At 42.2% G+C, this 12,930-nt stretch overlaps 1 protein-coding gene across 1 annotated transcript; it reads left to right on the top strand.

Moving 5' to 3' along the window:
- Nucleotides 1-7,308: 7,308 nt before the first annotated feature.
- LOC134436297 (proteasome subunit beta type-8-like) lies at nt 7,309-12,541 on the top strand. The gene is made up of 6 exons (XM_063185445.1): nt 7,309-7,458; nt 7,946-8,099; nt 8,184-8,295; nt 11,651-11,780; nt 12,069-12,273; nt 12,375-12,541. The coding sequence occupies exons 1-6, from the start codon at nt 7,318-7,320 to the stop codon at nt 12,461-12,463; spliced, it is 831 nt and encodes a 276-aa protein (XP_063041515.1). The 5' UTR covers nt 7,309-7,317; the 3' UTR covers nt 12,464-12,541.
- The last annotated feature ends 389 nt before the right edge of the window (nt 12,542-12,930 follow it).

Genomic DNA, 12,930 nt, shown 5'->3' with positions numbered 1-12,930 from the left:
TTTGTGGCTGTGGTGATCACACGCATTCACTGCTACGACGGCTCGGAGTTGCCGCTTCACCTACAAAGGGGCGTGTCGCGTGTACGTTGTGAAAGACAGCTGTGACGTTACACAGAAGATTGGTTGTTCCACCATCCTATTGCGTGACGTTGAGTGACAAGACAACCGTTTATCCCGCCCACACTCTCTCCCAGCTCCCCTAGACCCCTGTACAGCTTTTTGCTGTACAGGTCTGGCTCGCTAGGCTACCAGCTTATAGCTTTTGGTTGATGTAGGAGGAGAATCTGCTTTGCTATATTGTGATTTAACCCTTGATTTTCGTTTGGTGTAATTACGGACAATGCAAATAACTGATTTTTGTGAGATTCTGACATTTTTGGAGGGAATATAGGCCTAATCAAAATAGTCCCGCCGCCTGGGTTATTATTTTGTGACGTGCAGTGTGGATGAGCTTTATAGAAGTTGCATGTAATAGGCCTACTGGACAGTGAACTGACATTGAAAATAGGCTATATGTCATTTTTACAACAGTGCCATTTATCTCGGACCATGCTATGAGTTAGCCTAGGAGTTTTGCACTAGAAGTAGGAAACGTTTGACGCCATGCATGCAGTGACCACATTATTTCTCGTTATGTCGGCAAAGGCTACACCAGTAGCTTATTTATAGTTTGGTCTTTTTGTAGCCTGTTGGCTATCCCCACATGAAATGGTAACTTGTTTCACATAGAGTAGTGCCGCAATTTCAGCACCATGGACAGAGGGCGCACGCCAGTCCGTGTAGGCTGCGGACATGAAGGGGTCCTTACTTCACGGGCACATGTCGTTCTGGTAAAATATTAGAATAGTCGCTATTTCTAAGTAGCCTTTGTAATGGTATACTATGGGACTGTTTTAGATAGGCCTATAAGATGCCATTCTCATGTGAAAACAGAGGAGAGATATCGCCCCCTGTTAATAATCGCAAATTATGCAAGGCCACAGACAGCTATAGATATAGCAAGCATCTATACATTTTTCATTTTGTTCTAATCTCGTAGAGGGCAAGGCTCACGAATATGCATTTTTCAAAGAGCATGACTAGGCTTCAAATTCATCAAAGAGCATGACCAGGCTACTGCTGAAAAGACGTGAAGCATACTGGATTTTCACTCTCCAGACAATTATGCCCAGAGGACTAAATGACGAGTTTAACTTAAACATTATGTTCTAGCCTAATCCCCATTTTAATTAGAGTTCATGGTATACCATGTTTATTACATGCCACAGGCCCATCTCCGAATGTTCTCTCACTGTCATTAGACACGTTCGTGACAGCGTTTTTCTCGCCAGGCAGCAAGTTTGCTAGGCAGCGAGCATGCCCACTGTGTCAGCGTGAAGCATCCTGGTCAGAATTTCTGTCCACGATGCGGCATATGGGAGTGACCTCTGCGCCGCAGTCATATCACATGGCATTAAACCATCGCGGAACAACATTTTTGCTAAGCAGCCGCGCAGTGAGGTAAGAGCTACTGCTCTGGCATGGGTAATCTACCCTGATTGGCATTCATCTATCTGACGTAAATTGCGGGTGTAGTCCACATGGCTGTGAGACAGTTCACTGGCTGCTTCAAGTAGGAAGCAGCATTTTTGTATGTCTTGGGAAATCACTTTAGAAAAAACTGTCCATCTTGTTTCCCAAGCATTCAACCCCACCTTTATTAGACCAAGCAAATCTCATTGTAATCAAGCAAGTTCCTGCTTGGTTGCGTCCGAGCCTATTTTCTCTCTCTCCTCCACCCCTTTCTCCCTAGCGCGCACGTGCGCACTCACTCTCTCTCTCAATTTCCCGATGTCAAGTGGACTTGGTTGTGCGTGAAACCCCCAGTGATTGGATACTCTTTGGTGGACTCTACGGAATATCCAATCACTGGGCTCGTTCGTGATGAAGCAGTGCAGCTTTGGCTTGGCAGGGCGCATGCTCACTTTGCCAGTCTGATGCATTGCAATCCATCAAACTGGCAAAGTGCTCATGCACTCTGCCGGTGAAAGCAGCACTGCTTCATCACGAAGGAGCCTATTAGACTACCAAGACCAGAACACTTCACATTAGGAAATGGTATATCTCTCTTTGGTGCGGGTGTGTGCCAGGTATGGACTAAGTCAGCAACTATGGGCCCGCCCATGACATTGCTTGTTTTCCCCCACGTTGGCTAATCAATATGCCAAATGACTGGCAGTGATTGGACTGCACGATCATTTGGAGGGGGAAACAATGCAGTTTAATGGGCTGGCCAGAGGAGCTGACTTGATGAATCGGCTAGACTGGAGAATGACAGGTCTGTCAGCCGCCTAAAGGTTAGATTAGACTTCAGCAACTGTGCGTGTGAAAAGTCGCGTGGGAGTGGCCACGAACCAACTTTGTATTCATGCCTCTGCGAGATCTCCAAGGTCCGAGGTCTCGTCGCGAGCCACATTTGAAATGGTGCGATAACCTTCACTACATTGCAAACACTGCGGCCATTATTAAGCAATGTTGCTTTCTAGCCCGGTTAGCTAAGTATTTTCACAAACTGCAAAGGCAATGTACTGGTATCCTTATTTGACATACCCAGTCTGTTTTCACGAGCAGAAAATGCAAGCATGTAAACAGTTGATTCTGACGATGTGTGTTTACATTCGGTGGAGGAAGCTACAGTAGTAGTAAAACCGCAGGCATTGTGCCTCGAGTGTTCAACTGATTCTTTGTGTATTTACACACATTTACACAAAAGGCATTAATATAGTTTTTAACAGAAAGAATACAGCTCTGCTCTCGCAAACTACCTGCATTGCGCTGCCACAAGAACAAGGATGTAGCAACCGACGACCAATCATAGCCTCTTTTTTGTCTGCGTCCTCCGCGTCTGTCCGACGATGTAGTTAGAATTTTTTCGAGGCGCTCGACGACAGGCGCAGAGCCTCTGTGCGGGGGGCGTGGACTCAGACACAGGACGGACAGACGCAGAGGCTATGCGTCCGAAGCATAAATCTAGCTCAACATGCTGATATGCGCTCTTTTCTTGTGAATGGCAGTAGGACACGATTGTGTACGAAGTGGGAAACAAGGGCCAATGGATTTGTGTGCACTAAACGTGGGCACAATCTAACAAAACGAGAACTCACATAAGAAAACTTGTGTTTTTTTTATTTGGCGCTCTCAATTAAAAAAAAAAAAATCCCATCTCAAAATGGGGGCACATTTACAGAAATCGTACCCACACTAAGCATAACTAATCTCGAGAGCACGACTCATAAAACGTGCCCACGATTTATAAAACGTGCTAATGTTTTAAAGCAATTATGATATATTCTTTGCATTCAGAATGACCTGAGCACATTTTACAAATCGTGGGCACACTTTTGTAAATTGTGCTCGCGAGGTATACACCTTGGGCTCGACTGCATGGCAGCGAGCGCACGGTTTCAGGAAGACGAGTTTACAATGTAGGCAAACGTGCACGCGCTTCATTTAGACAAGCGCGCGATTTAATAAAGTGAGAGCACGTTTTGCAAAGTGAGAGAACGCTTTCTTGTAAAGCCTGCTGCACACTGGGCAATACGGTCACCGCATCACCTAGTGGACACCGTATTACCTCAGAAAAACTCCCGCAAGCAAGGTCTAGTAGTGGATGGTTTGAAACATGCGGATGGAGCAGAAAATGCCTCCAAACTTCTTTATTTGAACACTAAGAACGCTTCGTTCCACTTTTTTGTAGTGTGTAACTCATAAAGATCATGTGTGAAAAGTATTGCAGTGTTTGATGATGAATTTGGTTTTCATTATTTCGTATCAAATCATAAACGGCTTGTTTTCTTGTCCACCCATATAGTGTGCATTATATAATCATAAAGTTTGGACATTATCGCCGTTTTTAACAGCTTAAAACGGCGTAATTTTGATATTTATCTATTATTTTTTTAGAAGATCCGCGGGAATTCCTAAAGTGTTTATCATCACCATAGCAACAGCTCTCTTTACCGCACGATCAGGCACGGTATTTTCCGGACGAGTTCAAATATTTGAACGTATGCGGAGGCTCTCGGATGCGGACTTTCTTCCGCACCGGACTGTCCGGACCCCAACCGCATACGGAATGCGGTTCTCCATAGACAATGAATGGTTAACGGTCAAACCGGATTCGTATTACCGCATGTAATGTGCAGGGGCCTTAACCCCCTGAAAAAGATATTGTCCGGTCCCTGTCGGGCACCGTACAATGGCTACGTTTACATGACGTTTTTCTTTTTTTTGTAATTTACTTTTTATTGTTTTTTTTTCACAAATACATGGAACAAGACACACACTGAACATCCACAGGTGAACAGGGAGGACTACAGACAGACACTGACTAACAAAGCTAAACACTGTGCAGTATATGTGTATGAAAATGAGTGTAACTATACTTTTGTATACCACTGAATGTTAACATATCCCACTAAGAGATACATGACGTTTTTAATTCCGAATGAATAGTTCTGTCGAGTTTACTTTGGTCTTTCATTTAATTACGAATTGTGAAGTGTTTGCATGATGTTTTCAAAGAGGAATTAAGCTTTATTCAGAATCAAAGTGAGTTAATTCTGGATTAAATGTCTCATGCAAACGTAGTCAATGACTTACATTAGAACGTGGCATTGTGGTGACGTGAGGCTCTTAATATTATAATATGGTAACAAAACATGACCTGGATGATTTGGGATTGTCATGCAGTTTTTACTGCAGTATATCTGGTACGCACACTGCACAACAACTTGTCCAGCCAGGAAGTCCTATACTGACCTGGTATTGTGTCAGACTACGTAATAGCCCTGAAGGAGGCCTACTGGAAACTATGCTTTGCCTTGCCCACCTGGTGAGAAAACGCCCCAGTGTCATCCTCGGTGGTAGAATAATTTAGGCGTCATTTTTGTTGGCAACATATAATCTAAAATGGTGGTAACTGGCGACCTTTAAAGATTGAGAGTACTGAATACAATGTATTTACTCTATACATCCCTCAGTTATATCTGGTTAATCACACAGACAGAGAGACAGACACACACACACATGACACAGAGCATTGTAAATGTGTGTTTCTCATGCGTATGCATCACTGTGGATTTGTGTTAGGCCTACCATAGATAGCCTATTTATGCACCTGTGTGTGTTTTAGCCTATGGCCATTGCAAAAGATTAAAAGTGGTGTGGTGATGAAAATAAGACCAAGACCAAGGGGCTGTTAAAGCTTGTACCATTAATGTGGCGTTGTAAGTTGTCCTTGGAAATACCCATATATAGACCTACCAAATAGAAAAGTGAGGAAGTAACTCTAGGAGGTTACAGTGCCCCCACAGTTCAATAATAGGTAGTGTTACTGTTATATTTCTTTCTGAAAACCTCGGAAATTAAAATCTACCTAGCAACAGGTGAGACCCAATTGAATGCCGGTAAAGAAAGACAAAAAGAAGCACATTATTAAGCGGGCTTGCGGAGCAAGAGCAGAGCTCTTGCAGAGCAAGGCCCGTTTATAGTAATCTCTAAGTCCTGTTAATTATTTATTATTGGTTCTCTTGTGCAGGGGGACAGTAAAAATAGAAAATGGATCTCCTCCTAGGCCTTTCGAGATAGAGACACCGTTCAAACACTAAAACGACCGGCTCGGCTTGGAGATCGCGTCTCGTTATAGGCTTCTCCGTGTCTCTTGTCGTTTTCCCGTTTTTGGCGATTTTGTGAAAGCCTGGGTCTCCATTGAAAACAGTGGTGGAACCTCCATGAACCAAAGTTCCGCCACTCTAAAGATTAGAGTGTAGGAGGCTTTTTCGGTCATAAAACATCAACACTTTCACCTAGAAGTTTAGTTGACGCGTTGTTAGCGAGCTCTATGGGATGTCTCCAAATTGTGAAAGTTTCATCTCCCAACTCCCAATACTTTTTAAATGGCAGGTTTGTAAAAAAAACAGACCTGGCTCTATGGAGAATCCCAGTCTTTGGAAAAGTGCATTTTTCAAGAGATCAGCGCATGTCCCACACGGAGGTCCATTTGTGCCTGAAAAATTTAACCTATAAACTTCATTCAAAGACTGTTAGAGAGATCACAAGCATGACTCCGATCTGTGAAAAGGACACGTGCCAACTCCTTTTAGTTTTTTTACAACGATGTTGTAAAGACAAAAAACTCATTCTCATTTTCTCCCCAGTTTAGAGCTCAATAATAACTGTCTTTCAGTCAATCACAACAGGTGCAGCCAGTGAAGAGTTCCATTTCAACTGTCACTGTCTCAAGATTCTATTCTTAACGAGCAGGTGCGAGCAAGCATTCTAGAAGTGTATTATTCAGCTCTGCAATGCAAACTAATATAGTCTTGCTGGACTATGCATGACAATTAGCTGCTTGGCTTAGTGGTAATGCATGCTGCTGCATTAGAGAGATGGAGGTTGAGAGTTCGAATCCCACCCGAAGCCATGTTGATTTTCTAAATTATATCATATGCAGCGTTCCTTGGCCGAGATAAAATGCCATGTATGTCAATTAGTATGAATGGCAAATGTGCTGAATTAGGGATATGGGGGTTGGAGGTTCGAACCCCAGTCGAAGCCATGTTGATTTTCAAAATGACATCATATGCAGTGTTCCTTAGCCAACTTCAAATATCATGTATTGTATGTCATTTAATATCAATGGCAAAGGGGTTGGATTACAGATATGGAGGTTGTGAGTTCGAGTCCCGCTCGAAGCCATGTTGATTTTAAAAATTATATCATATGCAGTGTTCCTTAGCCAACTTAAAATACCATGTATGTCATTTAGTATATCCCCAAAACGCAGAGCTACAACACGTTCAAGATGGCTGAATCCAAGATGGCTGAATTGTTTGGCCCATAACTTCTGACTGGGTGGATGGAGTTTTTCCAAGATTTCTTTTAGCTTTGTTTTCTCAATAGTACTTTGTTTCATCTCTGCCCCAAAAGGCAAGCCCGCTTCCAGCATTTTCTGTGAGAATGCATTTCTAGTTTGCACACTTTTATTACGTAGGCCTAAGTATAGCCTGTTACATTTATTGTTTTTATTTATTTATTTGTTTGTTTTTAAGTCACACGAGATAGACAAAAAGCACGTTGACAGATAATTATCACAGATCATTGTGCAAATATAAAATGTATCTATTCTTTAGCCTATCAAGAATAAACTAACTCACTCCGGGGTTTTTCAACAATTAAGTGATCGCCTACCTACATAGTGATGATGAGTGTGCATGATGCCTGTTTGAATGTCATTTTCAGTTTCTCTTTTAAACCAGGAAACTGTAGTCGTGGAAAATGGCTCTGCTCGACTTGTGTGGAATATCGGATTGGGTAAAAGAGGATAATTTTAACGCGCAGGTAGCGTCTGTTGATAAAGTAAACCACTTCAAGTTTGCTACCGATACACCTGAGTTTGCGGTTCCAGTTGGTGTGAATGTAAGTGATCTTGAGACCGTGTTGTCTTCTAGCGTGCACAGGCTTGTTTGTCTGAATTACCCGTACCTAGGCAATTTGTACGGTATACTCGACATCCTTACATAGGCTACAATAAATCTGGCTTCATTTGTATACAAGCTGGGCCCATATGCTGCTGTGACTGCTTTCCTGATCGCCTTCAGAGGCTGTGTTCTTTTCTTCCTATTCTTGTTTTGCCTTTCTTTCCTTTCGTTTTACTTACCAATACCCTTATGGAAAATGCGTGTAGAAACTGCAGTTTTGTTGGCTACTAATTGTAACAGTATAGGCTTACAATTTTACGTGGAAACAATATTTGGGCTAATAGCCTATAGGCTACCGAAAACTAGAATTACTGCATCATACAATGATATGAACTCCAAAATATATTGCTACAAAAAAAAAAACACTGTCCGAAAATACATCAAAACTGCCTCCCCCTGTTATTCTAATCTGTTCTCTTTCACAGCCTGCCACTTTTCTGAAGCCTCTCACAGACAGTGAGGATGGAGTTGATGGAGTGAGGATTAAACTGAATCATGGCACCACCACTCTTGCCTTCAAATTTCAACATGGAGTTATGGTGGCTGTTGACTCTAGGGCATCCGCTGGGTCTTACGTTGGTAAGTAGCCTGAAGCCAACTGTGACACACACATCTATTTTACAAACAGCCATGATCTTCACTTGTGGGGTCTGTATTTGATAGATACTCAGATGTTCAAGAAGGTGATTGAGATCAATCCATACCTCCTGGGGACAATGTCTGGCAGCGCAGCGGACTGCGTTTACTGGGAGAGAGTACTCGCCAAAGAATGCAGGTATACAGTATAATATCTACCAGCACAAGCCTTACATTAGACTAAAATAGCTGACTCTTTAGTCCAAAGCGAATCACAGTTATTAGGGTATTGGTTACAGTCCCTGGAGCAATATGTGGTTATGTGCCTTTCTCAAGGGCTGTTCAGCCATGGACTGCAGGCCAAAGTGTGACTACACAGGCCTACATTTATCCCATATGGTTAGGGTGAGATTCAAACAAGTAACATGATCAGATTCACCTTTATAGGCGAGTACATTTAGGGTTTAACCCCAAAAAAATTGATACAAAAGGTTTTTTTATGGATTCTATTACTATTGGACCTGCTAAATGACATACTAAAAATCTAGTAAAATCTGACTTTGGGAAATGAGTTTTTTTCAACATGGCTGCCATAGGCTTATTATAAGGGTCAAGAGACACTCCAGGTGAATAGGCCAAAAAATGTAGCTTGCCGATATCACCATGAAACTTAATCCGGTGATTACTCACATATTTGTGAGAAAAAAATGTATTGCAAGTTTTCTGAAATGTTATGTTTTAATATGGTAATTGGACTATATCTAATTAAATATGCATTAAATTTCAAAATGCAAAATCTCAAAATCTGAAAAAGCCAAGCTCAAAATTACTCTTTTATTTTGTTTCTAGTAAGCCAGAAGATATCTTCAGAAGAGATTATGGACATCTCTTTTTGTTTTGTAGTAAATCTAAAAATCTTTGTGCAGACACACCAGCTAGCATTTTTTTTTTTCAAAACATGATTATTTAACATCTCTCTTAGATAAATAATTGAGGTTTATGTGTCTCAAGTTCTTCCACACTTTCTTTGAGTCTGGTGGTATCATTGTTAGCATGTATCGAGGGCAAGGTCAGCTGTCCTCAAATCATAGCCTCTCCACAGAGGTGTCCTAAGGGCTGGTGCTGGGACTCCTATTTGCCATGTACACCACATCACTGGGCCATGTTATCTGTTCTCACAGCTTCTCATACTACTGTCACACCGATGAAGCACAGTTACTTTGTGCCAGATGACTCCACGGTCACACACATTTCCGCTTACCTCTCTGAACTATCCACAAGTATGAAGGAATGCAACCTTTAGTTGAACCTCGCCCAAATGCACTGCTGGTGATCCCAGCCAAAGATTTAGGTTGCCATGATACCGAGCTCAATATGGATTCTGCTACTGTTGCCTCAAATAAGGCCACAAGAAATCTAGGTGTCATTGTTGATGACCATCTATCATTCTCTGACCACATAGCCTCAGTTTCCCAGTCATGTCCTCTTTCTCATGCCCTAATTGAATACAAGGCCCTGACCCTTGCCTATGACGCTACAACAGGCCCTACTCTGGCTTACCTGAAAGCTATGCTAAAGCCCTATGTCCTTTCAGGACATTGTCTGTCTCCAGTACCAACCGTTTCACCTTGCCCTCTACTTACACATGTAGTGGCTCCTGTCTATTCAGTTCAGCTGCTGAAAGACCCAAAATACCTAGTGACACCATGATTCATCACTGATGATGTGCCCTGACAAACAGCACATGGATATTATCATAGTGTCTTTATCCACCCAAACAGCACTCCAAACAAACAGATCCTGAAAACATGTTAGTTCATGCCAATGTAATTATCATGTAGTAACCTTTATTTTTAAAAACTTTGATCTTGAAAATGACACCTTTCCTGAAGTCAGATTTCCCTAGATTTTTAGTATGTTATCAAGGACACTTAGAGGTAACAAAATCAGTTGAAAAACCTTTTGTATCAATTTTTTTGGGGTTAGGTCTTTTTTTTGCATAGATGTACTCGCCTATGAGGCCAGGGTTGTGCAATATATTGAATTGGGATATCAATATTTCTGTCAAACAATATCACATTTCATTATAGAGTTGAAACAATATTTTTGAAATGTGTCTATACTGCCAAAAGGTAGGTTACGCAATACATTCTCCTCCACTTAAGCCATTTCAAGCACAGAACAGACTTGAACAGAACAGAACACCACTGTGTTTTTCTCTATGGCCCTCCACTCACACTATAGTACTGAAGGGAGGGAAGATTGTGAATTGTTTAGCCCAATTATTTTTCTATAGTTCACTCTCTGAAATTTTGATTAAGCATGTACAGTATGCAATACATCTTCGTTCTCGCTGGAGAACAGACTTCTCGTGATCGTGATCTCAAAGGAGAGTGGCTGTCCACGCAGTCGCAGTGGACTGATCATCAAAGTGCTTCACGGGTTCCGTAGGGACCACTGCACTCAAGAAGCTGAGATAGATTACGTGGTGTATGGGGCATGATTGCTGGCCATGGTGCTGAAGTACTGTCACGTCTGAGAAATGTGTATGCAGCAAACATTCTCGAGCTCAGGAGTACGGGGCGCCACTGAGATCTCGGGTAATAACTGCGCCCGCAGATATCTGTGAACTCTGAGAGGACACCCCCCGGCAGATGAGGGTTGGAGAGCAATGGAGCGAGGTGAACTGGAAGGAAGCAAGGGCAAGACACCTAAGGAATCAACAAGGATAGAACAGCGGGTGGGTGGTGGGTAAGGAGAGTAGAGACAGGAGGGCGGGAATGTTATTCTTCTTCTACGGTCAATATTGGAAGCATCAGGGAAGCATGCAATGCCACTTCCACGAGGGTCGGAGTGTGGAACAGGTCATAGGACAGTGTGAATGTTTGTCAGCTGTCCTTAATTACCCCCAGCAATTACTGCTGACCAACAGCTGCAGTTAATTTGGCCACAAATTATCCATCATGGTGTCGCCCCCCCCTGACCATGCGCAAGGGAGTACGGAAATTGTATCCATCGCACCCACTGACCCAATGACCATGCATAAGGGAGTTAATTTTCCATCCACTCGTGTCCTCAGGCAACACCCTCGTACTAAACCGTGCATCCCCCCCCCCCCCCCGTACTACACCGTGCATCCCCCCCCCCCAAACCCCCCCCCGAGATGATGTTCTTCTGTCGAGTTTCTTTGGTGGTGGGTGCGAGCGAGAAAGAAAATTTCTGACTTGAGACAGGTGAGCAGAGAATAGATGCTGTATAGTTAATTAAGGGGCGTTCCAAATTCCAGGGCGCTTAAATTCCACCAATTGACAGCAGAGCGGAGAATGAGATGCAGCTGGTTAAATAGTGTAATCTTTTCACACTGAATTCAGGCGAATGACAGTTGAGTGGAGAACAGAATGCAGGTGGTAAATTAGGCATGCTAAATTTCATAATCGTGATATCTATTTTTCTCATTATCGAGCAGCCCTAGGACACAAATGCCTACACACTGTAAACTGAAATACACTGAAATAGGTCATGTAACTGACACAAATGCTGTCTTGATTTTTAAGGATATACAAGCTGAGGAATAAGGAAAGGATCTCTGTGTCTGCCGCCTCCAAACTCCTGGCCAACATGGTGGTGAGCTACAGAGGAATGGGGCTGTCCATGGGGACCATGATATGTGGCTGGGATAAGAAGGTAAGACGTTTTATTTTGATTTTATTATCTACGACAACATATTGTTATAATATCTCTCGTAAAGGTTTTGGTGTGCAAAATGTTTATGACGGGTAATTCAAACTGGTAGACATAGAGAAGATTTGCCTATTGTATGAAAAAATCAAGACATAATGAAACCTTAAAATTTGATGGTGATAAAAATAACCTCCATGAAAAAGATAATAGTGAATGAGAAGCTCAAACTGTGGACATAGATGAGGAAAAAATGAAACATTAAAGGAAATAATATATTTTCTACTTCTTCAGGGACCAGGGTTATATTATGTGGATGATGGTGGGGTCCGACTCAGTGGCAATATGTTTTCCACGGGGTCCGGTCAAGCTTATGCGTATGGCGTCATGGACAGTGGCTACCGGTATGACCTCTCTGTACCTGAGGCGTACGACTTAGCTCAGAGGGCAATTTTCCACGCTACTCACAGGGATGCATATTCAGGAGGAACTGTGAACAGTAAGTCTTTAAATACTGTGTAACTGTAATACTTCATAACTCATATTAAGTAATCGAATTAATGTATATCATGGTAACATTTTTTGTGCTTGACTTTGCAGTGTACCACATGCAGGAGACTGGCTGGATCAAAGTGTCACAAGAAGATGTTGGGGTGCTCTATCACCGTTTTGATGCTGAGAAGAAATGAATTTCTTCACACCATAACACTCAACTCAAAACAGATTATCTGAAAGAAACATTAACTCCTGTCAATAAACACACATTTTCTGGAACAATGGTGATTTTGTTTTACTATGATACAATATAAGCCATACACTTTTATCAAGTTTTAACTTAAGATAGTTTAGCACAACCAAACAAAACATAGTGGGAATTATAGCCTACCTTGCTGATTTGCTCTTCATTGAAACAAGGGTGTCATTTAGTCATCACATTACATGGAGAGTTCAAAGTCAAAGAAAAGCGATGTCTAACATTGAACAACAGACCACCCCATCAGTACATTGTCGCATGATTATGTTTTTGAATTTTGGATTGATGCTTTTTACAATTCTATCCTGATCCTAATTTTATACCCACCTTATCTGATTGACGCATAGCATGAGAATTTCAAAGGGGACGATTTCTAGTTGAATGGATACTGAAGCTGACTGC

Source organism: Engraulis encrasicolus, chromosome 20, assembly GCF_034702125.1.
Source record: "Engraulis encrasicolus isolate BLACKSEA-1 chromosome 20, IST_EnEncr_1.0, whole genome shotgun sequence".
Taxonomy (NCBI): Eukaryota; Metazoa; Chordata; class Actinopteri; order Clupeiformes; family Engraulidae; genus Engraulis; species Engraulis encrasicolus.
This window is presented reverse-complemented; position numbering and strand designations above follow the sequence as displayed.

What these genes read in the sequence shown, in the direction of transcription:
- LOC134436297 (XM_063185445.1), top strand. Translation starts at nt 7,318, where the DNA reads ATGGCTCTGCTCGACTTGTGTGGAATATCGGATTGGGTAAAAGAGGAT. An exon ending in CGGTTCCAGTTGGTGTGAAT is followed by an intron (nt 7,459 to 7,945) that starts GTAAGTGATCTT and finishes TCTCTTTCACAG; the next exon opens with CCTGCCACTTTTCTGAAGCC. An exon ending in ATCCGCTGGGTCTTACGTTG is followed by an intron (nt 8,100 to 8,183) that starts GTAAGTAGCCTG and finishes TGTATTTGATAG; the next exon opens with ATACTCAGATGTTCAAGAAG.